At 37.1% G+C, this 26,743-nt stretch overlaps 1 protein-coding gene across 4 annotated transcripts in view; it reads left to right on the top strand.

The window, feature by feature from the left end:
* The window catches only part of TCAIM (T cell activation inhibitor, mitochondrial), a 54,445-nt gene that overhangs the window by 16,255 nt on the left and 11,447 nt on the right, over positions 1 to 26,743 (top strand). For all 4 annotated transcript variants that reach the window (XM_028107091.2, XM_028107089.2, XM_028107092.2 and 1 more), the window contains exons 3-7: positions 1,341 to 1,476; positions 5,703 to 5,856; positions 8,447 to 8,699; positions 24,260 to 24,382; positions 26,604 to 26,701. In XM_028107091.2, coding sequence (XP_027962892.1) covers positions 1,341 to 1,476; positions 5,703 to 5,856; positions 8,447 to 8,699; positions 24,260 to 24,382; positions 26,604 to 26,701 — 764 coding nt within the window. The remainder of the gene's footprint in view (positions 1 to 1,340; positions 1,477 to 5,702; positions 5,857 to 8,446; positions 8,700 to 24,259; positions 24,383 to 26,603; positions 26,702 to 26,743) is intronic.

Genomic DNA, 26,743 nt, shown 5'->3' on the forward strand with positions numbered 1-26,743 from the left:
CTTGTATATTGACTTTGTAAAAGGTTCAAGCACGTGCAGAAAAAAAAGGTAATCTAATCTGAAAATATATTGGTGGTGGTCTCCAGATTGTTAAAAAATCTCTGTAAATTTTCCTGTAATCTCTGTCATTTTAAAAATATAAAACCCTTCAGGCGCCTGCGTGGCTCAGTTGGTTAAGCGACTGCCTTCGGCTCAGGTCATGATCCTGGAGTCCCGGGATCGAGTCCCGCGTCGGGCTTCCTGCTCAGCGGGGAGTCTGCTTCTCCCTCTGACCCTCTTCCCTCTAGTGCTTTCTATCTCTCATTCTCTCTCTCAAATAAATAAATAAAATCTTTAAAAATATATATATAAAACCCTTCCATAGACTCAATAATGTATGAGAGACACTCAATATTGTATGAGCTAATGTATGAGACAAAAAGGTGCCTAATAGTTAGACTTCTTTATAGACTATTATAGAATGGAGGTAAAATTATAACGTTCCAAAAATTGATGTCATGAAAGTGCTTCCCCAAAATTGCAAATAATTCCATTTGGATTTAAAACTGTATGATAAAAAAACACTCCTAGGTGAGTTATGCCAAAATTTAAGAATAAGAATGTCAAGTTACCCAACGAGGATAATTTTAGCATGCCAGCCATGAGGAAGTAAACTAAGAGGCATCTTGTATCTTCTTTTAAGCATTGTACTCAAAATATTTTTCACCATAAAGAAAAGATTACACTATGGGTATGGAGGGTTTTTTATCTGAAGAAAAAAATGACACAGGAAATTGTCACCATCTGCAGTAAAGCCAGTTAACATTTCAAAGTAGGCTTTGAGGGGAAATTTTATTATTATTAATTAATATTATTTTCTCATATTGCATCAGAGGAATTTATAACCACTGTTTTTAGAAACAACATGGCACTCTCTGTTAAAACTCTAATATATTTCTTATTTATTTGTTAAATTCTTTTTAATTGAAGTATAATTGACATACAACATCCTGTTAGTTTCAGGTGTACATCATAATGATCCAATATTTTTATACATTATTAAATGATCCCCATGATAAGTTTAGTTACCATCTGTCACCATACAAAGTTATTACAATATTATGGACTGTATTCCCTACGCTATACATTACATCCCCACAACTTACTTATTTCATAATTGGACATTGCTTGTTAAAACTTCTATAGATTTCAGAAAACCACAGTTTTGATTTCTGTCTTGTTTCTATGGTATTTTCCATACATAATAATTTTAATGTTATTATATTGTCACTTTATGCATTGGGGATCTGCGTGTGTGTGTCAGTGCCTTGGTGAATAATAAATCCCCATCTTTTTAAAAGGTCATGTCTAGAGAAGATATTTCCACGCTGGTTTCTCTCCTCAAGAGCTTTATCAGGAGCTGAAGCAGTCAATGCCTTGAGGCCATTCTATTTTGCAGTACATCCAGATTTCTTTGGACAGCACCCCAGAGAAAGGGTAAACTTTTGTTTATTTAACCTTTAGTCCCCATTTCATAAACTGAAGTTTTACTAATTTTCGACACTATATATTACAAAGTTCTATAAATTTGGATTGTTCTGTCATAGTGATAAAGTCAGTGTTCTGAATTACTTTGGAATATACACACTGAAAATTGAAAATCTAATTATTGTTGTCTTATGAAATCTGAGGGAGTGGAAAACGCATACATTGGGCTCTGCCCCCAGTTCCTGGCATAGACCTCCTGACACCCTTGTAACTTCCTAAGTGAGAAGAGCACTAGAAGCATCTCTTGTTCTGTTCTTTGGTCTTTGACCCCATCCCTGACACCTGACTCCTAAAACCCTTGTAAATCCCTAAATGGTAGCAGCACCAGGAGCATCTTTTGTTCCAATGTGGTGACTCTGGGTGGCTCCTACATGGGAGCTGGTCACCAGAAAGACCAAGGCATGATTAGAAGCTTGGAGTTTTCAGCTCCAACCCTCAACCTCCAGAGAGGAGGAAAGGACTGGAAATAGAGTTCATAATTGATCATGCCTACATGAGGAAACCTCCATAAAATTCTAGGAGTATGGGGTTCAGACACCTTCCAGTTGGGCAGACACATCTACACTGGACGGTAGTGCTCCCAAACTCTATGGGGACAAAAGCTCCTGCACTTGGGACCCTGTGTCTCTCTTCAGCTGGCTGTTTATCTGCATCCTTTATTATATCCTTTAACATGGTAAACGTAAGTAAATTTTTCCCTGAGTTCTATGAGCTGCTCTAGCAAATTAATAGAATCTAAGGAGGGGGTTGCTGCAAATCGCTGGTTGGTCAAAAGCGCAGGTGATGACAGGTGTGACTGGCATCTGAAGTATGTATATGGGGGTGGCGTGGCAGAGGGAGAGGACAGTCTTGGGGAACTGAGCCCTTAACCTGTGGGATCTGATGCTGTCTCTGGATACATAATATCAGAATTGAGTTAAATAGTAGGACACCCAGCTGGTGTCACAGAGAATCGCTTATTGTGGGGGAAAACCTCCGCTCATTTGGTGACCACAAGTGTCAGAAGTCAAGTGTTTTGTGTGAATATACAGGAGGCACACAGGAGATGACTGGGCTTTTCCTCTGTATGAAATCTGTCATTTTTTATGAAGGCAATAAAGCTGTCGTGGAGACTCTTTAAAGTATTAGTAGTAATGTTTTCTGAACCAGTTTTTAGAGTAAAATTGAGTGTTTGAAAGAAAATTTCAGGCTTCGTCACCATGGTCAATCTTTCTTTTTTAAGGATAGTTACAAGGAAAGTTTTTCAGTGCCCTGAATGGTTTTCCCTTCTGTTGCATGCTGCTGCTGGTTCACTTCCCTACAACCTCAGTTACTTTGTGCTCAAGGAATGCAGACAGAGATGAAGAGTAACTTACAGTAAACTTAGGGCACTCAGTATTATTTCACTGGTTCTGTTTATCTTCTTTAACATTAATACCTGGTTTAACATGAAAAGGAATTTAGAACTCTGGAAAATTCAGAACATTATTACATAATTTTTTTCTACTTGCAGTGGAAAAAAATTAATTTTGCTTCTTTGCTCTAGGAAAATATTCTGATTGTGATTTTTGATATATATGTTGGCTATTAAAAGTCAGATCTTTTCTAAGTAATTAGTAAAATGAATCAACAGAAAAATATCCATTACTCTGAGGATGTTAATTATTTAAAGTTTTTAAACCCAACTGGAAAAATTATGCCTAGTAGTAGATGAATGTTTTTCCTCCTCTACCAATGTATCTTTTTTTTTTTTTTTAATTAAAACTTCTGTGTGCTCTAAAAAGTAAACTCAGCAGGCATGGGTTACTTAAACTCTACATTCCAGAGAAATGCCTGGCTTTGGTATTGGCCCTTGACTGCCTCCTGGGAGATAAGCTCTGAGCCCTTAGAATATCCTGCCTGATGGGAATCTTTTATATGTGTGAGGTCTCAGGCCATGCCAGATATTTTATGCTATGTGATTTTTGGTGAATGCCTGTTTTCATATGTCTGAGGCCCTCTGGGTGTGCTGGAGACTATTTGAAGAGCTAAGGTCAGTCACTTGGGTGCTACATATGTGCGTGAGCGAGCCCAGTAAAATGCTGGACACCAGGGCTTGGATGAGCTTCTGCAGTTGGCAACACTTCTCATGCATTGTCACACATTGTTGCTGGGGTTAAGTGCTAGCCCTGCAAATCCACTGGGAGAGGACAACTGGAACCTTGCACCTGGCCTCTCCTGGACTCTTATCCTACATGCCTTTTCCCTTTGCTGATTTTAATCTGTATCCTTTTGCTGTTATAAACCATAACCGTGAGTATAAGTTTTTCTGAGTTCTGTAAATCCCTCTATCAAATTGAACCCGAGAGTGGTCATGGAGAGCTCCAACGCAATATGCCTGAAATGTAATTGTTCTAGTAAATTAATATAGCTGACCCTTGAACAGTGCCAGGGTTGGGGCACTGACCCCCTGCACATTCGAAAATCTGTGTATAACCTTTGACTTCCCCAAAACTTAATTACTAATAGCCTACTGTTGACCAGAAGCCTTACTTATCAATAAAGTAAATAGTTAACACATATTCTGCATGTTATATATATTATATTCTGTGTTTTTACAATAAAATAAGCTAGAGAATAGAAAATGTTATTAAGAAATCATAACGAAGAAAAAAGACATTTACAGTGCTATATTTATAAAAAAAAAACAACCCATGTATAAGTGGGCCCATGAAATTCAAACCCATGTTGTTCAGAAGTCAGCTGTATTTTCATTTACTCTTTCAACTTGTGTTTGAGTGCCTACTCTGTGCCAAGCCATGGTTTCCGGGTTTTATTGGGCGTCGGTCACATAGATATGGCTTGTCCTTTCCTTTCTTGTTTAAGTGTCACCTTTCATGAGGCTCTCCCAGATTGCCCTATTTGAAACTGTCACCCTACCTTCCTTCCCAGCACTCTCTGTCCCCCACATCCTGCAGTACTGTTTCTCTTTCCCTCCCATATTAGACATATTGTTGCCAAAGTGCAGGCTCTGTGAAGGCAGTTCACCCTTCCTGGCACCTCATGTTCAGTCCAGTCTTCTCTGCATTTGTATGGGACACCCTTGTCCCTTTTCTAAAGAAACAGACGGAAAGTGTTATCTAGTCCCCAACAGGCCAGGGTCTCAAAGTGAAGCACAGCTATTGTTGTTAATCCTCTTCATTTTAACTCAGTTTTAAAATACAGAAAACATTTCTAGGTTTCAAAAATCAAAACTAAATACAAAGTTTACTCAGAAGTCTCACTCCTGTCTCCATTTCTTTTACCCCATTGGTAGAACTTCCTGTATATAACCATTTTTATTAGTTTCTGGGTGCTGTTTCTTTTTGGCAAAAATAGAAACCTGTGGCAAAACAGAATTACGAAGATTTAGTCTTACACTAGCAGGAAATGTACCTCAGCTGCCCACTGAACTATGGTAGCGAAGAACAGAACAACAACATATTACAATCAGTTAAACAGACAAAAATAAACTGATTGTTCCTAATTTCAGATCACAGTGATAGGAAACATGGTTACTATTTATCCCATTCTGTAGAGCTATTCCTTCACTAAAAGATGTTTCCTTTTTTCACTTAACAACCTTGGAAATAACTCCATGTCAATTCCTAGATATCTGCACCACATTCTTTCTCTCTTTTCTTTTTGGTTATATAGTACTCCATTGAATGAATGTACTATAATTCAACCAGTCTCAGGATAGTCATTTTAAGAGCCCTTTATAGAGAGAAATAACTTGCAAACATTTTCTCCCAGTAGCTTATTTATCTGTAAACTGCTTATTGTGTGTGTATGTGTGGTTTCTTGTGTGCTTTTTTTTTTTAGTTTTTAATTTTTTTATGTAAGTGGACTTACCAATCATGTATTGTCAATCATGTATTAGAGATATTTAGTTATAGTTAGCTTTTTCCACACCAAAGTTATAAAGGAGTTCAACATGTTCTTTTCTAGTACTTACATAGTTACATTTTTTCACATCTTAGCCATAAGGAGTTTGTTCTGATACATGTTTTAAGAATGTGGATCCAATTTTATTCTTCATCAAAGAGCTATGGAATCCCGTTTTTAATACTAAATTATTTAGTACCCTCAATAATATGTTTAAAGGTCAGGAAAAAATTTCTGTTGTTTTCTTGTTCTATTTTGTGTGTAAATGCCTCTTGATGTTTTTTTTCCAGGAAGTCAATGAAAATTCTCTTAAGAGATTAAGTGTCTACTTAGAAAACCTCCAGAAACCAGGCTTCAAGTCTTTGAAACCAACTCAGCTTACATTTTATGTAAGAGAAACAGAGCAGAATTCCTCTGAAGGCCAGGAACCCTTTAGCACTTCCGGTGTGTTTTCTTATTTCTAGTGTTTCCCTTGCAAGCTACGTGATAAATGTTCATTAAGTTTGCCACTGCCAGAATACCTTTGGATTGAAGCCTTGGTCGTAAAAAAATATCACTTAATTGATTGTTTTCCTAGAATTATGTCTTTAACCTCTTTATCTGATTATAAAATTAAGATCATTGATAAGATGGTTGTAAGGTAAAATGTTGACTACTGATTTTCATTACTAAAATTAAAGGCTAATTGCTTCTTCAGCTCTCCATTTTTGGTGGTCTATGAGGAAATAAACTTCCTTAAAACAAGTGGAAGATTCACTAGGAGCTTTCTATGAGTTAATGCTAAAACGAGTAGCTGTAGGCAGCTGTGACTGAGTAATGGTTAATGGTAAACTTTGAGCCATTCATTAAACAAAAATGGATTTAGAAAAAAAATAAATTCAAAATGGGAAATAACATACAGCATATATGATAAAAAGATAATGTTAATGTATAAAGACCTCTTGGAAACCAAAAGGAAAACACAAAGTAGCTCCGTTACAAAAATGGGCAAAGACAATGGCTAGACAGTTCAGGAAACAATATATACCAATAGCCAACAAACATTAAAATGTTTAGTTTCAGTAGTCAAATCCAAACTAAACTAATTAGATACTGTTTTCCAATAAAGCATATATGCATTCCTTAGCCCTTACATTTGATTAAATAATTAATGGGATTGATAAGATAGAAACAGATTTATTCTTGACTGAGCTCTTCCTAACCTCAAACACAGGAATTAGGATTTTCCTTTCTTTCACTAACTAGAATAACTCTCTTGCCAGTATTTCTCACTTTATCATCAAATGATTCAAAGAATTCAACTAAGAAAACTTTCTTAGTTTGCATGTTCTAGATTCCTTAACTCTGTGTGGCAAGCAGAGTATGTATCTCTTGAGAATTATTTAAATTGTGGTATCTGTCATCAGTGGCAAAGACAAGAAAATACATTTCAGCCTTATATGAAAATTGAAAAATTAAAAACTTTTATGTCCGTCAGTTTCAGAAATGTCAAATAAATTATGCTTCATTACCTTCATTATATGGACTGATATATATATATCATATATATATATAACCGCTATAAAGAGTGGGTTGATCCATACATACAGACATGGAAGAGTCCCCAAGTTTAAGTAACAAAATCAAGTTCAAAGTAATATGTCTAGAATGATACTATTTATATATTAAAAGGAAACAATTTAAACTGTAGGTGTGTATTTGTGTAAATAAATAGGGGTATATATCGTATGTAATGTACATACATAAGCCCATAGAAAAGGTCTAGAGCAGTCTTGTACAAGAGAACTTTCTGTGATGATATAAATGTTCTGCATTTGCACTAATATAGCAGGCACAAGCCCCATGTGACTGTTGAGCACTTGAAATGTTGTTAGCCTGACCAGAAACTGAATTTTAATTTTGTTTAATTTTAATTAATTTAATTCTAAACCACCACATAGGGCTAATATCTACCATAGGAGATAGGGCAGGTCTAAAAGCATAGGTACCTAACTGTTAATAGTGGTTATGTCTAGTAAAGATGTGAGGTTGTATGCCTGTTAACAGGAGACTTCTATTTTTACTGTATGTATCTCTAATTTCATAGTGAGAATGTACTTATATAATAATGTTACAATTTTCAAAATCAATTAAAAATACTTTTTTAAAAATGAAGAAAGAATCAGCATGCTGTAATGGAGAAAGTACTGGGCTTGGAGTCAACTCATTTAAGCCCTTGCTCTGCATTCTTCCTAACCTCCTTGAGCCAGATTTCTTCACATTTGCAGTGAGATAATAATCACATGGTTGGTGGGGTGTTGAGAAGTTACATAAATTCAGCTAGAACCATGCCTAACACCCAGCAATGAAGAGAAAAAAAAGGAGAAAACAGTAGATTTCCTGTTGAGGATTTAACAAGTTAGATTACTAATGTTAGCCCACAGACTACCCCAAATCAGAATCAGATGGTAAAGCACTAACTTAAACAATTAGGGAATTTGACATCCCTTCCAAAAATATTGAGTTACTAGGTAGTTGGGCGGACAAGTGTGAAGACAATCTCCTGTAATCACAGAGAACATTCGAGATGGGTTTGTGTCGCCCCTGAGACTAGACTATCTGGCTGCTCCCGTCTGAACCACTGTCACGGTACAACCTCCCTGTCCCTCCTCTGCCCCTTTGTCTGAGTGCCAGAAACTGTCTTTCATGGACACTTGCTCAGAGGAGAGCTTTTCCATCTCTCAGACTGTCAAGAACAAATTTATGGGCAGCATTGGGAATATTCTGAATCCCCTCCTTGGGCTGGAATGGGTTTGGTCTCTGGTGCCAAACTAGACAGGGAACTGACCGAGGAAATACGAAGGTAAAGATACTGTGGTATAGTTTTGGAGAAGGGAAGTAGTTTTCTGTTTACAGATTATTTGCCAGTAGGATAGATTTTAATCAGTAATGAAATGTTTTTAAAAGATTTTTATTTTATGTTGCATGAAAAAGTGTTTTTAAATAAAGTGAATAATCATCTCTATTAATTGTTTGGGGGAATTATATTCTCTAGGATTTCGAGCAGTCAAATTTACTTTGCACACCAGAGATCTGCTAAGCACAGTATTGTATATTCTCAACTCCTGCAGTTTATCTATTGAACATATCCAAAGCTTGAATACTAATGTGCGTTCCCAGCCTCTCAAGGAGGCTACAAGGATGTCTGACAGGCCCATCAAGTGGGACAAATCTTATTACTACTTTACTGGATTTAAGGACCCTCATGAAGACCTCGAACAAGTCTCGAGAATGGAAACAACCCTAACGTATGTAAAAGTTCTTATTTAAACTTATTTGTAGTTCGTATTTAAAATGAAAGTCTAATCTTCCAGGAGAAGTAATTCTATTAATATAGTTAATCCAGTAACCATTAAGAAAAAGATATTTCATGTTTCTTAAAGTTGCCAGAATACTTCCAACTGTATTTAACATGTAGTCTTTTGATGCCAAAATACATGCAGGACATGGTTTTAAGTTTTAAAAATTCTCCTCAAGTTACCCCTAGTAAATGGAGAAAGGATATACCTAAGATTATTTAAAAAAAAAAAACAAAAAAACATTAGGCTTCTTCATGTGTTAAGCATTTCCAGTTTCTTCAGATAGCTCAGCAGTAATGATGTCGTTTAGTGTCCATACATGATAAAAATGCATGGAGACAACATTTGAAAATATCATCTGGGGTGTTATAAAGTACAAGCTCTCAGCTATAAAATAAATTGGTCCTAGCAATATGATAATAACAGCCTGGGGACTATGGTTAATAATTATTATATATTTGAAAATTGCTGGGAGAAAAGATCTTCTCAGTTTTCATCACAAGAGAAAGAATTTATATGTATGGTGATGGCTATTAACTAGGTTTACTATGGTGATCATTTTGTAATATATACCAATAATAAATTATGTTGTATACAGGAAACTAATGTTATATGTCAATTATATCTAAATTTAAAAAACGTATCATCTGGAACATATTGAGAAAGAATAATTTTTAATTATAAAAACCATGTATGAAATCTTTCTCTTTTATTTGTCCTGCTTGTAAAATCACCACTAAGATTTTTTCTGAGTAAGTCCTTTTTGGACTCCATGAAGACCAGCCATATTCTGTTTCTGTGGTTGTACCTAAAGAGTCTTACCAGAGCCTTCTCACTTAATTATAACATTGTAAATTATCCTTAATTATCTACTGGCAGAGCATCTGCTTTGTAGATTACCTATACTAACCCAGGAATCCCTGCCCTTGTTATCTACTAGATTCCAAATAAAGCTGCAGAGACGAGAAAGTAGCAGTCTAGTACAGAAAGGGAGACAAATGCCTGTCTGAAGGCATGTGTGTACATGTCTGTGTGTGTAACTAGTGCGTAAATCACCTCCCTAAATATATGCATTTTAATTGTTCAAATTCTCTTTGTAAACAAAACCAAAATGAAAATGTAACTTTGGGAATGATAATTTAATGACAGAGGAGGAGTAATGAAGATAGAAATAGATACCAAAACAAAACAAAAAAAAGGAATAGTCATGGTAAGATAGAAATTGATGATTTTTAAAAATGGTTTAGAAAAACAGAAGGTAATTACATGCAGAGGCTGTGGTGGAAGTTAAGTAGATTGCTGTGAGCATGAGAATCTCCAAGCCCATTTGAGTCAGTGTCAACCTTCTCCCAAACACAGATATTGCCCACTTTGAAGGCACTCTACTGAGGGCTTATTCACAGTTTGTTTTATGTGTGTTCTTCCCAGTAAGAATTTCAGGAGCTTTTATCATAAAAGCCAGAATGGCATCTGTGTCAATTTCTCGTTTCAGTTATTAATTTTTTAATTTTGTCATTATTTTATAAATAATTATAAAATTGTTGAACCATTGGAGAGCTTTCAACTCATAAATTTAGTGATGCTGCCTCGTAAGATTTAGGGCACCTGTAACGCAGCCAAATCTTGTTAGCCACCATGGTCATTTTGGCCATATGCAGTTCAGGTTTTTATTTTGATCCTTTATTCTTTAATTTCATCTTCTATATATAGGTTGCAGAAGAGGAATCAGAAGGAGCATATGCTGAATTACAATGGTCACAAAGAGCATAAAAATTATAATTCTTCAAAATTTACATCAAAACTGATCTTCACTTGATTTATAAATTGTATTCACATGATCAAAATTTATTCTTGAAAGCATGTTAAGCTACTTCTAATATTTCAAGATACAATATTTTAAAAAGATGATATAATAGCAATGTGATAAACTGAAGTCATCTCTTACTGTTGTGACATAAAACACAGAAATTGTGAAAATAAATCAGTCAGGATTTTTTTTTTTTTAAATAGAAGAATTGCCAGGTTATAAAAGCTCCATTCAGTCTGTTTTCATATTACATCTGGTAATTACATTTCTTTTTTAAAGTGGTAATTACATTTCAAGCCACGCTTTAGGACATGCTATGTAACTCTGAATTTCTTAGCAAATCGTGTTTTATCTTACTTCAAAATCACTTTACTGTATAACCATATAAAATGGATAAAATGAAATTTTTAATACCTCAGGAGTTTTTTTCTATACTGTAATAGAAGTTTGCCAGTCTCAAAAGAAATTAGGAAATGCCACTCCATGGACATGTTGCAGATTTTAATTTGTCCATATTTTGGTTATATACTCTATCAAATAATATAACAAAATGGATTTTAATACATAATTTGTGTTTGGAAGGAGCCAGTAGAATCCCTTTCTGGCTAAACAAATAATCCCATATGTAATATCTTTCCCGGTGAAAAAACATGTCATTGAACTATAGAAAGACCATTGAAATGCTCTTCTATCAGGCACTGAGATCCAGTAAATGTCAGACTTCCGTGTTTTGCATTCAAATTTTGTTCAAGGAGTTATATTTCACTTTCAGTGTTGAAGTTCTAAATCAATCTCTCCACAAAATGCCACATTGGACATTGGAACTATTTCTGTAGAACATTTGGAAATTTTAGTCATGATTTAACTCGTTATCATGCATTTATTTATTCTTCCCCTTTCTATAGGCTAAGTCAGTGTTTTTCACATTGCAAGTATAACACAACTTAGTGATTTGGAACCAGCAAAGTTGTTTTGCTTTTGCTTTCTTCTTTTTTTAAATTTTTTTAAATATATGTTTTCAGTAAGTTTAAGTAGTGTTTCTCAAAATACTTGTTTTTATGTGCATGTGTATATTTACTGAGTACTATTTAAAATTTCTTACTGTGAAAAAAAAATTTCTTCCTATGTATAGGTTGCTATCCAAGTTTGAAAAGCTATTGCTATAAATGCCATACTTTGTTCCATGCAGTTTAAGGCCTAGGAGTTTGAAATTTATGCCATTTTAATTTTATTGTGATTTGGATCGTGGCTCTCCTTTTCATCCTCTTAAATCCATGAAAAAGTGAACTTCTCAGGAGTTACTGAAATTTTTTTTTAAGATTTTATTTATTTATTAGCGAGTGAGCAAGTGAGAAAGAGAGAGGGAACACAAGCAGGGGGAACAGCAAGCAGAGGGAGAGGGAGAAGCAGACTCTCTGCTGAGCAGGGAGCCTGACATGGGGCTTGATCCCAGGACCCTGAGATCATGACCTGAGCCGAAGGCAGAAGCTTAACCACTGAGCCATGCAGGCGCCCCAGAGTTACTGAAATATTTTTATCTCAAAAGAATCATGACCTGGGATGCATGGGTGCCTCAGTCCAGCATCTGCCTTCGGCTCAGGTCATGATCCCAGGTTCCTGGGATTGAGTCCTGCATCAGGCTCCCTGCTCATCAGGGAGTCTGCTGCTCCCTCTGCCCTGCAGCTCCTCGCCCCACTCATGTTCTCTCTCAAATAAATAAATCAATCTTTTAAAAAATACTTTAAAAAAAACAATACATGTACTATATTTATCACTGTAAGTATAATGAAATCATTTTTGAAACCAAGGCAAGGTCTAACAAATTAACCACCATGAAATAACCACTTCATACTCTAATATAGTTATAATCAAAAAGAAAATCGCAAGTATTGGGAAGGACGTGGGAAAAAACAGATGTCTACATAAAAACTTGCTCATAGCAGCATTATTCATAATAGCCAAAAATGCCCCATCAACTAATGAATGGATAAACAAAATGTGGTATATTCATACAATGAAATAGTATTTGGCCATAAAAACAAATGAAGCACTTATACATGTTACAGTATGGGTGAACTTTGAGAACATTACGCTAAGAGAAAGAAGCAGTCACAGTGGACTACATATTGCATGAGTCCATCTATGTGAAATGTACAGAACTGGCAAATCTGTGAGACAGGAAGTAGATTAGTGGTTGCTAAGAGCTGGAGGGGAGTATTGAAGTAACTGCTAATGGGTACATGGTTTCTTATTAGAGTGATGCAAGTGTCCTAAAGTTGATTGTGCTGGTGATTGCACAACACTGAGAACATACAAACCATAGATGACTTGTAGATGTATTACATTTCAATAAAGCTTTTATTTTTATTTATTTAATTATTTTATTTATTTTTAATTTAAATTCCAGTTAACATACTGTGTAATATTTCAGGTGTAGAATTTAGTGATTCAGCACTTCCTTACAACACCCGGGGCTCATCACAAGTGCCCTCCTTAATCCCCATCACCTATTTCACCCATCCCCCCCATTCCCCTCCCCTCTGGTAACCATCAGTTTGTTCTCTATGGTTAAGAGTCAGCTTCTTGGTTTTCATCTCTCTCTTTTTCCCCCTATAATTTGTCTTGTTTCTTAAATTCCACATATGAATATCATGTGGTATTTGTCTTTCTCTAACTTATTTCACTTAGCATAATACTCTCTAGCTCCATTCATGTTATTGCAGATGGCAAGATTTCATTCTTTTTTTTGTGGCTGAATAATACTCTGTTGTGTGTATAATATATATACCACATCTTTATCCATTCATCAGTTGATGGGCATTTGGACTCTTCCCATAATTTGGCTATCCTTGGTAATTCTGCTATAAACATTGGGGTACATGTATCCCTTATCAGTATTTTTGTATTCTTTGGGTAAATATCTAGTAGTGCAATTGCTGGTTCATAGGATAGTTCTATTTTTAACTTTTTGAGGAACCTCCATACTGTTTTCCAGAGTGGCTGCATCAATTTGCATTCCCACAAACAGTATAAGAGGGTTCCCCTTTCTCTGTATCCTCGCCAACACATGTTCTTTCTTGTGTTGTTAGTTTTAGCCACTCTGACAGGTGTGAGGTGATAGCTCATTGTGGTTTTGATTGCAGCGATGAGTGACATGGAGCATTTATTCATGTGTCTGTTGGCCATTTGGATGTCTTATTTGGAAAAATGTCTATTCATGTCTTCTGTCCATGTTTTAACTGCACTATTTGTTTTTTAGGTGTTGAGTTTGATAAGCTCTTTATATATTTGGATACTAACCCTTTATCAGATAATGTCATTTGCACATATCTTCCATTCTGTAGGTTGCCTTTTAATTTTGTTGATTGTTTCCTTCACTGTGCAGAAGCTTTTTATCTTGATGAAGTCCCAATAGTTTTATTTTTGCTTTTGTTTCCCTTGCCTCAGGAGACTTATCTAGTTAAGAAGTTGCTACAGCTGTTGTCAAAGAAATTGCTGTCTGTGTTCTCCTCTAGGACTTTAATGGTTTCCTGTCTCACATTTAGGTCTTTCATCCATTTTGAACTTATGTTGTTTAGGATGTAAGAAAGTGGTCCAATTTCATTCTTGTGCACGTTGCTGTCCAGTTTTCCCAACACCATTTGTTGAAGAGACTCTTTCCCATTGCATAGTCTTTCCTGCTTTACCGAAGGTTAATTGACCATATGTTGTGGGCCCATTTCTAGGATTTCCATTCTGTTCCATTGAGCAATGTCTATTTTTGTGCCAGTACCATACTGTTTTGATCACAACAGCTTTATAATATAACTTGAAGTCTGGAATTTTAATGTCTCCCACTTTGCTTTTATTTTTCCAGGTTGCTTTGGATATTTTGGGTCTTTTGTGGTTCCATACAAATTGTAGGATTGTTTGTTGTAGTTCTGTGGTGAAAAATGCTGTTGGTATTTTGATAGAGATTGCATTAAATGTGTAGATTGCTTTGGGTTGTATAGACAACTTAACAATATTTGTTCTTCTAATCCATGGGCATGGAATGTTTTTCCATTTCTTCGTGCCTTCAGTTTCTTTCATCAGTGTTTTTTTTTTTAATTTTATTTTATTATGTTGTTAGTCACCATACACAATACATCATTAGTTTTTTTTTTTTTTTTGGATTTTTACTTATTTATTTGATAGAGAGATAGCGAGAGAAGGAACACAAGCAGGGGGAGTGGGAGAGGGGGAAGCAGGCCTCCCACTGAGCAGGAAGCCCGATGTGGGACTCGATCCCAGGACCCCGGGACCATGACCCAAGCCAAAGGCAGACGCTTAATGACTCAGCCACCCAGGCGCCCCATCATTAGTTTTTGATGTAGGGATCCACAATTCCTTGTTTTCGTATAGCACCCAGTGCTCCATGCAGTACGTGCCCACCTTAATACCCATCACCAGGCTAACCCATCCTCCCACCCCCCTCCCCTCTAAAACCCTCAGTTTGTTTCTGAGTCTCATGGTTCGTCTCTCCCTCCGATTCCCCCCACCTTTATTTTTCCCTTCCTTCTCCTAATGTCCTCCATGCTCTTCCTTACATTCCACAAATAAGTGAAACCATAATAATCGACTTTCTCTGCTTGACTTATTTCACTTAGCATAATCTCCTCCAGTCCCATCCATGTTGATGTAATTCATCCTTTCTGATGGCTGAGTAACATTCCATTGGATATATGAACCACATCTTCTTTATCCATTCATCTGTTGAAGGGCATCTTGGCTCTTTCCACAGTTTGGCTATTGCAGACATTGCTGCTATGAACATTGGTGTGCATATGGCTCTTCTTTTCACTACATCTGTGTCTTTGGGATAAGTACCCAGTAGTGCAATTGCTGGGTCATAGGGTAGCTCTATTTTTAATTTTTTGAGGCACCTCCCCTCTGTTTTCCAAAGTGGCTGTACCAACTTGCATTCCCACCAACAGTGTAAGAGGGTTCCCCTTTCTCCACAACCTCTGTGACATTGTTTCTTGCCTTGTCAATTTTTGCCATTCTGACTGGTGTAAGTTGGTATCTCAATGTGGTTTTGATTTGGATTTCCCTGATGGCTAATGATGATGAACATTTTTTCATGTATCTGTAGCCATTTGTGTGTCTTCTTTGGAGAAGTGTCCTTTCACGTCTTCTGCCCACTTTTTGACTTGATTATTTGTTTTTTGGGTGTTGAGTTTGAGAAATTCGTTATAGATCTTGGATACTAGCCCTTTATCTGTAGTGTTATTTGCAAATATCTTCTCCCATTCTGTGGGTTGCCTCTTTGTTTTGTTGACAGTTTCCTTTGCTGTGCAGAAGCTTTTTATCTTGATGAAGTCCCAAAAGTTCATTTTTGCTTTTGTTTCACTAGCCTTTGGAGATGTATCTTGAGGAGTTGCTGTGGCCGATGCCAAAGAGGTTACTGCCTGTGTTCTCCTCTAGGATTTTGATAGATTCCTGTCTCACATTGAGGTCTTTCATCCATTTTGAGTTTATTTTTGTGTATGGTGTTAAGAATGGTCCAGTTTCATTCTTGTATATGTAGCTGTCCAATTTTCCCAGCACCATTTATTGAAGAGACTGTCTTTTTTCCATTGCATATTTTTTCCTGCTTTGTTTAAGATTATTTGACTGTAGAGTGGAGGGTCCGTATCTGGGCTCTCTGTTCTGTTCCATTGGTCTATATGTCTGTTTTTGTGTCAGTACCATGCTGTCTTGGTGATCACAGCTTTGTAATATAGCTTGAAATCAGGCAACGTGATGCCCCCAGCTTTGTTTTTCTTTTTCAAAATTTCCTTGGCGATTCGGAGTCATTTCTGATTCCATACAAATTTTAGGATTGTTTGTTCCAGCACTTTGAAAAATGTCATTGGAATTTTGATTGGAATGGCGTTGAAGGTATAGATTGCTCTGGGTAGCATAGCCATTTTAACAATGTTTATTCTTCCGATCCATAAGCATGGAATGTTTTTCCATCTTTTTGTGTCTTCTTCAAATTCTTTCATGAGTGTTCTGTAGTTCCTAGAGTATAGATCCTTAACCTCTTTTGTTAGGTTTATTATGAGGTAGCTTATGGTTTTTGGTGCTATTGTAAATGGAATTGTTTCTCTAATTTCTCTTTCTACAGTTGCATTGTTAGTGTATAAGAAAGCAACTGATTTCTGTGCATTGATTTTGTATCCTGCCACATTACTGAATTGCTGTATGAGGTCTAGTAATTTGGGGTTGGAGTCTTTTGGGTTTTCCACATAAAGTATCATGTCATCTGCAAAGAGAGAGAGTTTGGCTTCTTCTTTGCCAATTTGAATAGCTTTTATTCTTTTTGTTGTCTCATTGCTGTTGCTAGGACTTCTAATACTATGTTGAACAGTAGTGGCAAGAGTGGGCATCCTTGTCGTGTTCCTGATCTTAAGGGAAAGGCTTTCAGCTTTTCCGCATTGAGGATGATATTTGCTGTGGGTTTTTCATAGATGGATTTTATGAGTTTGAGGAATGTTCCCTCTATCCCTATACTCTGAAGAGTTTTAATCAGGAAAGGATGCTGTATTTTGTCAAATGCCTTTTCTACATCAGTTGAGAACCATATGGTCTTCTCTCTCCTCTTATTAATGTGTTCTGTCACATTGATTGATTTGCAAATGTTGAATCACCCTTGCATCCCAGGGATAAATCCCACTTGGTCGTGGTGGATGATCCTTTTAATGTATTGTTGGATCCTGTTAGCTAGGATTTTGTTGAGAATTTTGGAATCCATATTCACCAGGGATATCAGTCTGAAATTCTCCTTTTTGATGGGGTCTTTGCCTGGTTTGGGGACTAAGGTAATGCTGGCCTCATAGAATGAGTCTGGAAGCTTTCCCTCTTGTTTCTGTTTTTTGAAACAGCTTCAGTAGACTAGGTATTATTTATTGTTTGAATGTTTGGTAGAATTCCCCAGGGAATCCATCAGGCTCTAGACTCTTGTTTTTTGGGAGGTTTCTGATCACTGCTTCAATCTCATTACTGCTTTTGGCCTATTCGGGTTGTCAGTTTCTTCCTGTTTCAGTCTTGAGAGTTTAGAGGTTTCCAGGAAGGCATCCATTTCTTCCAGGTTGCTCAATTTATTGGCATATAGTTGTTGATAATAATTTCTAATAATCGTTTCTATTTCCCTGGTGTTAGTTGTGATCTCTCCCCTTTCATTCATAATTTTATTTATTTGGGTCTTTTCTTTTGGATAAGTCTGGCCAGAGGTTTATCGATCTTATTAATTCTTTAAAAAAAACAGCTTCTGGTTTCGTTGATCTGATCTGCTGTGTTTCTGGTTTCTAATTCATTGATCTCTGCTCTAATCGGAATTATTTGTCTTATAATCTGTGGCTTAGGCATCATTTCTTGCTTTTTCTCTAGTTCTTTAAGGTGTAAAGGTAGTTGGTGAATTCGGGATAGAAATTTCTATTTTTTTTGAGTGAGGCTTGGGTGGTTATATATTTCCCCCTTAGGACCATCTTTGCATTATCCGATAGGTTTTGGATCGATGTGTTTTCATTCTCACTGGTTTCCATGAATTGTTTAAGTTCTTTGATATCCTGGTTGACCCAAACATTCTTGAGCAGAATGGTCTTTAGCTTCCAAGTGTTTGAATTTCTTCCAAATTTTTTCTTGTGATTGAGTTCCAGTTTTAAAGCATTATGGTCTGAGAATATGCAGGGAATAATCTCAATCTTTTGGTATCGGTTGAGACCTGATATGTGACCCAGTATGTGGTCTGTTCTGGAGAAAGTTCCATGTGCGCTCGAGAATGAGTATTCTGTTGTTTTAGGGTGGAATGTTCTGTATATATCTATGAGGTCCATCTCATCCAGTGTGTCATTCAAAGCTCTTGTGTCTTTGTTGATTTTCTGCTTAGATGAATAGCTGAGAGTGGAGTATTGAGGTCTCCTACAAATAATGTATTGTTACCAATATGACTATTTTGGTTACAGTTGGCTTATGTAGATGGCTGCTCCCATTTTGGGGGCAAAGATATTTACAATTGTTAGATCTTCTTGTTGGTTAGACCCTTTAAGAATGATATAGTGTCCTTCTGTGTCTCTAACTGCAGTCTTTAGTTTAAAATCTAATTTGTCTGATATAAGAATTGCTACCCCAGCTTTCTTTTGAGGTCCGTTGGCATGGAAGATGGATCTCCATCCCTTCACTTTCAGTCTGGATGTATCTTTAGGTTCAAAATGAGTCTCTTGTAGACTGCATATGGATGGGTCCTGTCTTTTTATCCAGTCTGCAACCCTGTGCCGTTTTATGGGAGCATTTAGGCCATTCACGTTGAGAGTGATTATTGAAAGACATGAATTAATTGTCATCATGTTGCCCGTGAAGACGTTGTTTTTATAGATTGTCCCTGTAAATTTCTGTTCTATATCACTCTTGAGGTTTTTCTCCTTTTATAGAACCCCCCTTAATATTTCTTGCAGGGCTGCCTTAGTGGTCACATATTCTTTGTTTCTGCCGGTCTTGGAAGGTCTGCATCTCTCCATCCATTCTAAATGACAGCCTTGCGGGATAAAGTATTCTAGGCTGCATGTTCTTCTCATTTAGTACCCTGAATATGTCTTGCCAGGCTTTCTGGCTTGCCAGGTCTCTGTGGATAGGTCTGACGTTATTCTGATGTTCCTCCCTCTGTACGTAGGGAATCTCTTCCCCCTAACTGCCCTTAAGAGGGTTTCCCTGCTTCTAAGATCTGTGAGTTTTACTATTACATGCCAGGGTGTTCGCCTATTTTCCTTGGTCTTGGGAGGGGTCCTCTCTGCCTCTAGGACACGAATGTTTGTTTCATTCCCTAGATTAGGGAAGTTCTCAGATACGATTTGCTTAAATATATCTTCTAGTCCTCCTTCTCCACCCTCTCAGGGATCCCAATAATTTTACATTGGAACGTTTCATGGTGTCACTTATTTCTCTGATTCTATTTTCATGGATTTTGAGTTGTTTTTCCCTGGCCTCTTTTCCATTCTTGTCTATTAATTGGTCTTCTAGATCACTCATTCGTTCTTCTGCTTCAGTTACCCTAACTGTTAGGTTATCTAGATTAGATTGGATCTCATCGATGGCATTTTTAAGTTCTGCCAATTCAGCTTTCATTTCTGCCCTTAGAGACTCTATGTTGCCATTAATTGATTTCTCCATTCCAGCTATTGTCTTCACAATTGCTAGCCTGAATTCCATCTCCGACATCTTGGTTATATCTGCATCCATTTGTAAATCTGCAGCCTAAGTCATAATCTCTGAGTCTTTCCTATTTTGGGGGTTCCTCCTAGTCATTCTGTTGAGGGGTGGTTGAGGGAATGTAGAGAGTCCAAATTATTGGTCACAACCCAAGCAAGATGCAGCTGTTTTCTAGGGACCTTCGGGTTGCTGGCCTCTTGTTTTCCCAGCCTGTCTTCTGGGAGAGGGGCCTGCCGCGCTGTTACTCAGGCAACCCTTGTTGGGCAGAGTTGCCCTGCCCCCTGTGGCGGGGGATGGGCTCAGTGAAAACCGGTTTGGGGGGGCTTTTGTTCTGTGGTGGCTTTCCCTGGCAGCTTTCCGCGTCTCTTCAGAGAGAGCAGAAGAGACCGTTTCCAACCATCTGCCTCAGAGCAGAGAGGTCGCAGTCTGTTTTTTAGTGAGCTCTCCAGGCCACACTATCCCCATTTCTGTCTATGCTGCTATAAACTGCACCGTCCTGGGTTGTGCACCCCTCAGCAGCACTCCCAGTCCTCGCCTCCAGGTTGGGGCATGTCTCTTGCCCTTTGTGCTTCTAAAACCGCCAGCCGCCCTCAGTTCCCATTATCCTCCGATATCTACCCATAGAATCACGGCTCCCCTCTTCATACCTTGAAACCAACCCCCTGTGATATTCTGTGTGTAGAGATCCAGATCTATCTTCTTACATCTCAGGCTGATTTCATGGGTGCTCAGAGTGGTCTGGTAGATATTCAGCTCAATTCCGGGGACCGGTTGGAATAGGGTCCCCTACTCCTCCGCCATCTTTCTCTTTCATCAGTATTTTATAGGTTTCAGAGTATAGGTCTTTCACCTCTTTGGTTAGGTTTATTTCTAGGTATCTTACGGCATCAATAAACCTTAAAAAAAAAAAAACTGTTACTACTCTTTTTAAAAATATATCAGTGTGGGACACCTTGCTGGCTTACTTGGTTAAGCGTCTGCCTTCAGCTCAGGTCATGATCCCAGTATCCTGGGATCAAGTCCCGCATTGGGCTCCTTGCTCAGCAGGGAACCTGCTTCTCCCTCTCCTCCTGCTCCCCCTGCTTGCGCTGTCTCTCTCCCTGAGAAATAAATAGATAAAATCTTAAATAGACACACACATACAGACACACACACACACACACACACACACATATGTGTATATATATCAGTGATTACTAAGTACTATTTGGATGATTTTATTTTTGATAAATTTTTATAAATAAATTTCAACATTTCTTAAAGTTCTTGAAAGTGTGGTTTAACTGTATTTTATTATAAAATGAATATAAAATGACTCTTTAATCTCAATAGTAATTTGAATGGATTTTCCCCATTAAAAATAAAGGGTTCACATTTTACAAATGACTATGATTATAAAATTAAGAATTTAAATGATTTTTATAGCAAATTCAGGCATTAATTGTTCTTTCAAAATCCAATAGAGGATTCTCATTTAGAGAGTAATGTAGATCTCTGTCTCTTAGTTCCAGAGTATGAGCTGTCAGGATAACCATATGTTTCCATATTGGACAAGAAGGTATACTTTTCTCTTTGCCTTTTAGTTTAATTTGCATAGTCAAAATGTAGGTTGTCTGGTGATCTCCTGAGGTCAGATTAAAAATACCAAGTTTGGATTTAAACCAACATTAGGTATGTTTTCATAGTTTTTACTCAGGTGAGAAAAAGACCATTCAAAAATGCTTAATGGGAATCTGCATTACTACTTATTCCTAGATTATAACTTCCTAAAGGATCTGTTACTACTGGTTTCTTTTCCCTTTACAAAAAGATTTTATCATGTCATTCCCCTTAATAACTCGTGCATTATCCAGAGGAGCATTTCCCAGTTGGTAGCCTGCAGATCCCTAGAAATTTATGAAAGTTCATGGCGGTTGCTGAGGGAAACAAAGGAATGTCAGTAAGAGACATGCTTTTTGGAATTTTTGAAAGGTAGAACGCAGATGGGAGGAGAAACAAGCCGGCCAGAAACAAGCCTGCTCTTCCCTCTACGACTTAATTTGTCTTGGAGGGTCCAGCCAGTGTAATAAGGAAAAGAAACGATTAAGGTGATGACCCCTATTTTTCCACAGTAAATACATTACGAGTTTTCCTCTCAATTAGTTTCTTTTGAAGATCTCACAGCTATGTAAATATCCTTTTATTCACCGCACTTACTCTCTAGCCCTAATCTTCATTGATGATTCTTGCCTGAATCACATATTACTATGATAGTTTCCAGATAGTAATTTTCTAATTTTATCATCCCTTGGAGCTGGCTCCTATGTTCCTGTCATTCCTTGGGAAGTCTCACCTTCTGATTCATTAAGTCGTTCCAAGCTCATCTGGACTGTTTGTGCCCCAGTGTTTGATTCAGTCGTTTTGCCAGAAAGGTCTGAATCTTTTTAGTAAGGAATGGTTTTTAAGAAACCAAGACCTGAGGGCTACATGTGCTCAGTAGCTCCTGAACCTCTCATGGCTTAAGCCAGGGAATATGTATCTTTATCTCTATATATGTATTAAATGCTGTGTTTAGAATCTTCATTTTTATCTCACTGTTAAGAAACAAAACACAATTGTTAAATTAGACCAGTTGATTTTTATACACTAAATGTAAGAATTCCAAAAATCAAGTCATGAGTGTATAATCTTAAGATTATATTTCAGTCTCCATTTAAGACTGTTTGATAATTCATTTGTCTGCAAATCATGCTTTCTGTTATATGATTTAAAGTAAATTGAATAACATATATTAATAAATGAGGAAAATGTTGAAAACTTATAATAGCTAATAATAGTGATGTAAGATATTTTTATTTATTTTCTTATTTATCCCATTATGCAGAGATGACAGAATTTTTACCAATACCCTTAAAAAGGGAGTAGGAAGAATTATTAATTACTGTACAAAGTTAGTGAATTAAAAATGTTGAATACCTTTACTTAGAGGATAAGGTCCCGATTCCTTCTCTCGATATGCAAAACCCTCATGGGCTGACTCACCACCTCCCCCGACCCTGCCTTCCTACTCTCATCTCATACTTCCCTCCCTCTAGGCATATTGGTTCGCCTTATGGTTCCTTGTGTACTAGCATGAGTGGCATGCCCTTCCCCCTCACTAATCTGCCTGGAAAACATCTGATATATCTGTCAGGTTCCAGGTCACATATCACCTGTTCTATAGAATCTTACAGACAGAATTGATTCTTCCTTTGTTCTCATAGAAGCTCAAATATACTATTCTTTAAAAAAAATAAAAATAAAAAGATTTTAGGGTGCCTGAGTGGCTCACTTGGTCAAGCATCTGCCTTCGGCTCAGGTCCCAATGGGATCAAGTCCTGCATCCGGGCTCCTTGCTTGGCCTGCTGCTCCCCCTGCTTATTCTCTCTCTGTCAAATAAATAAATCTTTTTAGGGAGCTCGAGGCGGGACTCGATCCCAGGACCCTGGGATCATGACCTGAGCTGAAGGCAGACGCTTAACCGACTGAGCCACCCAGGCACCCCTCATATATCCTAATTTCTTATCTCTGTATTCCTTAGATGTGTCTCCTTTTGTGCAGCCATTTTATCCTCCTTACATCCCAACACAACACAGTATCAAGCATTTCAGATAAATACTTGATAGATGCATAAAGATTTTGTTGGTTTCAAGATTATCAACTTGATAATTTTTAAAATGTCTATTCTGCCAGCACTTGTTAAGTCGTATTCTAGTTATGGTGACTTCCTTTGCATATATATAAAAAAATTTAATATGCTAAACCTGTTGCTAGATTTCTAGAGATGAGATAAAGGTTTAAAAATTCAAGATACTTCAAGACCTATCCCTTATGTGTATTACAATTTTCAGTGGGCTGTGCTAGATCTTCACTCACACACATCCTTCACGTACCCGTGGAGTGTAGAACTGCCACTTTACCAGAGCAAATGCATAAATAATGTATGGTACAACGAATAAGGTGAAAAAGTCAAACTCAGAAGACACATCTAATGGTGCTGGTGACATTTAAAGGGCAGTGAATATGTCCTAATGAAGGTACTTGCAAAGATTACTTCGTGGGTTCTAGCTGGGTAGATTCCAACTTCTTCCTTTAGTTTAATCTTGGTAATTAGTGCCCTGAGCTCTCGGTGCTTACTCCCCCATATCTCTATCCAAGTCCTCCAGTGGCCAAATCTCACCAGCCCAGTCTCTTTTACCACAGAGTCTCCCAAAACATCCGCCCTTTCGGGTCGGTCTGTTTACTCCCCTGATGCTCACTGCCACCCTACTGCATGCCCAGCTGAAGTCAACTCTGCTACGTCACTCTCTACTCAACTCTCCCCACCTGTGTTTTGCTTATAATTTGGTAAAGGTTTGGTTGGAAACTCAGTTTAACACCGGGTCTGCTTTACTGCGGTGCCTATGTCTTTTAGTACTAGAAATGTCTGCATTAGAGTCAGTATTAAAAGTGTGTATCTCTGCTTTTTTCTTTCTAGATCCTGGCTAGATAACAATGGGAAAAGTGCAATTAAAAAACTGAGGAACAGTTTACCACTTAGAAGAGAACTAGATCGTTTAAAAGATGATCTGTCTCAGCAGCTGCAGCTCTCAGACATCAGGTAACAAAGACCTTAATTTAGAGACTAAAATAAGCATGTATTATCTACTGGTCAAGCTTCCCAGCAGTTAAATATTTGCATCTTTAATTATTCTGATAACTATAAGTAGCCTTCAATTATCTTTTTCTGAAAGTAGTCAAATATTCATCTTTATAAGAAAACTTTTATCAATTTCTTGTTTAAAATTGTGAAGTAAGGTTTAGATACTGACATTTTTAGCATGAGTTTAATTTTTTAAAGTAATGTTTATTAAAGAAAATCCTTTTCCATATGCACATAATATATAAAAAGTAATTATCCCTCCATCCTGTGAGATCAGTATTTAAATTTAAAATGAGGAAGGGAGACAAAAAATGGGTGTTGTATTCTTGGTTCTGTGTTTTATAGCATGACTTTTTAAAGTTTTCATTAACCTGGAAATCACAGTTCTGTAAAGATAACGGGCATTTATTACAAAAACACATTTAACAGCTGTTAAAACACTAAGGAAGGGAAAAGGAGGCCCTGGTGTGATTCCGGGGGTGGGGGGGAACCCCCCGTTACAAGAACTGAGAAACTGTTGCTCAGTCTTGTGCTTGAACATTTCTATTACAGTTCATTGTAACCTGTTTTGTTGTTTCCAACCTTTATTATCAGGATTTTTTTTTCTTCTTTTGAACTAAATGACTATTTGGGTATCATAATAGCACCTTTTTCCTGTGCCTGTGGAGTACTGATAATACTTAAATGTTTTGTTCTTGTATATTCAAATTATAGTGGGGTTTTTTTGTTTTTTTTGTTTTCAAATCATAGTTTTATAAGATAAGATTTCAAGGAAAGCGTGTAGACTTGGTGTGTGTGGGATGTTTGGATTTGTGCTGATGGCTGCACTTTTGTCATCACATCAGTTATTTTTAGGCCCTGCTTTGATTAGGAGGGTTCTTTTAATTCACAGTGTAGTAGTATGGACTTCTCTAGCTAACACCCAAATAACAAGATCCTTTTTAAGTTTGTAAAATAAATTTATGTACATAAAAGTACTTTTTTCTAGTATAAATTCTAAATGAACTATCAAAGAGACTAGAATTAGGAAAACAAAAGGATTTTTTTTAATATTACAGTATGGTGTAGAAACTTCTCCGCTTTGATTTTTGCCATGGTAAATATCAATAAATATTAAAACACATAAACAAAAGGTCTTTGGGTTCTCCATTTTTAAGAGTGCAAAAGCATTCTGAGACCAAAGCATTTGAGGATCATGGGTATGATGGCTTTCCACTATCGGAAAATCAGCCAAGCCTACAAAAGAGAAACACTGTGACCAATGACATTGTTTCTAACTCTAAGCCACCTGTGTGAAAGACCATTTATTAGTAAGAACTGTATTTAGTAGCTTTATCACAGTGTTAATTCTTTGAAATTATATCTGTTTCACCTGTGGGTTAAAGAAAAAGTATTGAAAATCCATTTTATCAGAAATGACATTCATCAGAATTGGTAATAGGATGAAGAAGGAACCTAAGTTTTTTGAGAGCTTGTTTTGAGTGCCTTACTCCTTCACATATGTTATCCCCTTTGATTTATGCTACCTGTGCTGGAGGAGGTGATCCCACTTTGTATGTATGAAATGGAAACATTAGGAAGGCTAGAAGCAACTTGTTCAAGGTCACAGAGCCAGTAAGTAACAGAATTAGAATTCAAAGGGGGATGTTCTGATGCTTCTAAAGATCAGTGCTCATACCAGTGCCTCTGTGACACCACACAGATATCAGGTTCCATTGTGTCACTAAGATTCAGTGTTCATTTATAAAATACGTAGATTACATGTCATAAAGTCACTTTCTCTAGAATAAGATAAAAAGAATCTGATCTAGTCTGGAGTTCCTAATTAGAACTTAAATCTAAAACAAAATCATCATCATTGAATGATGTGGAGATGAAAAAGGTTTTTTTTAAGTGTTCCGCATTTCATTTCCTTATTTTAAAATAGAAACAGCATAGTGTATTTGCTTGTTTGAAATGTTTGGATATCTGAACATAGTAGTAATATTTTTACCCTCTGGCAAACCATTCATTTTCCATTTGGTTGCTTCATAAAAAAAATGAGCTAGTTGGAAAACATATGCCTACTTGAGAAAGAAACTCACTGGCTTTCCCAGGCATCAAGTAGCAAGGGGTGAATGCAGGCGTCCTCCCTCGGGGGCGCCTGGTGTTAACGCGCCTGTGTGCTCTGTTGTACTAGGTGGCAGAGGAGCTGGGGCATCGCCCATCGCTGTAGCCAGCTTCATAGTTTAGGCCGCTTAGCACAGCACAACTTGGAAACACTTAAAAATGCAAAAGGTAAACAATTTCCATTTTCTTTTAAAATATCACTCAGCTGCT

Source organism: Eumetopias jubatus, unplaced genomic scaffold (assembly GCF_037043125.1).
Source record: "Eumetopias jubatus isolate StellerSeaLion01/CBP00866 unplaced genomic scaffold, mEumJub1_p1.0 scaffold_1, whole genome shotgun sequence".
Classification (NCBI taxonomy): Eukaryota; Metazoa; Chordata; class Mammalia; order Carnivora; family Otariidae; genus Eumetopias; species Eumetopias jubatus.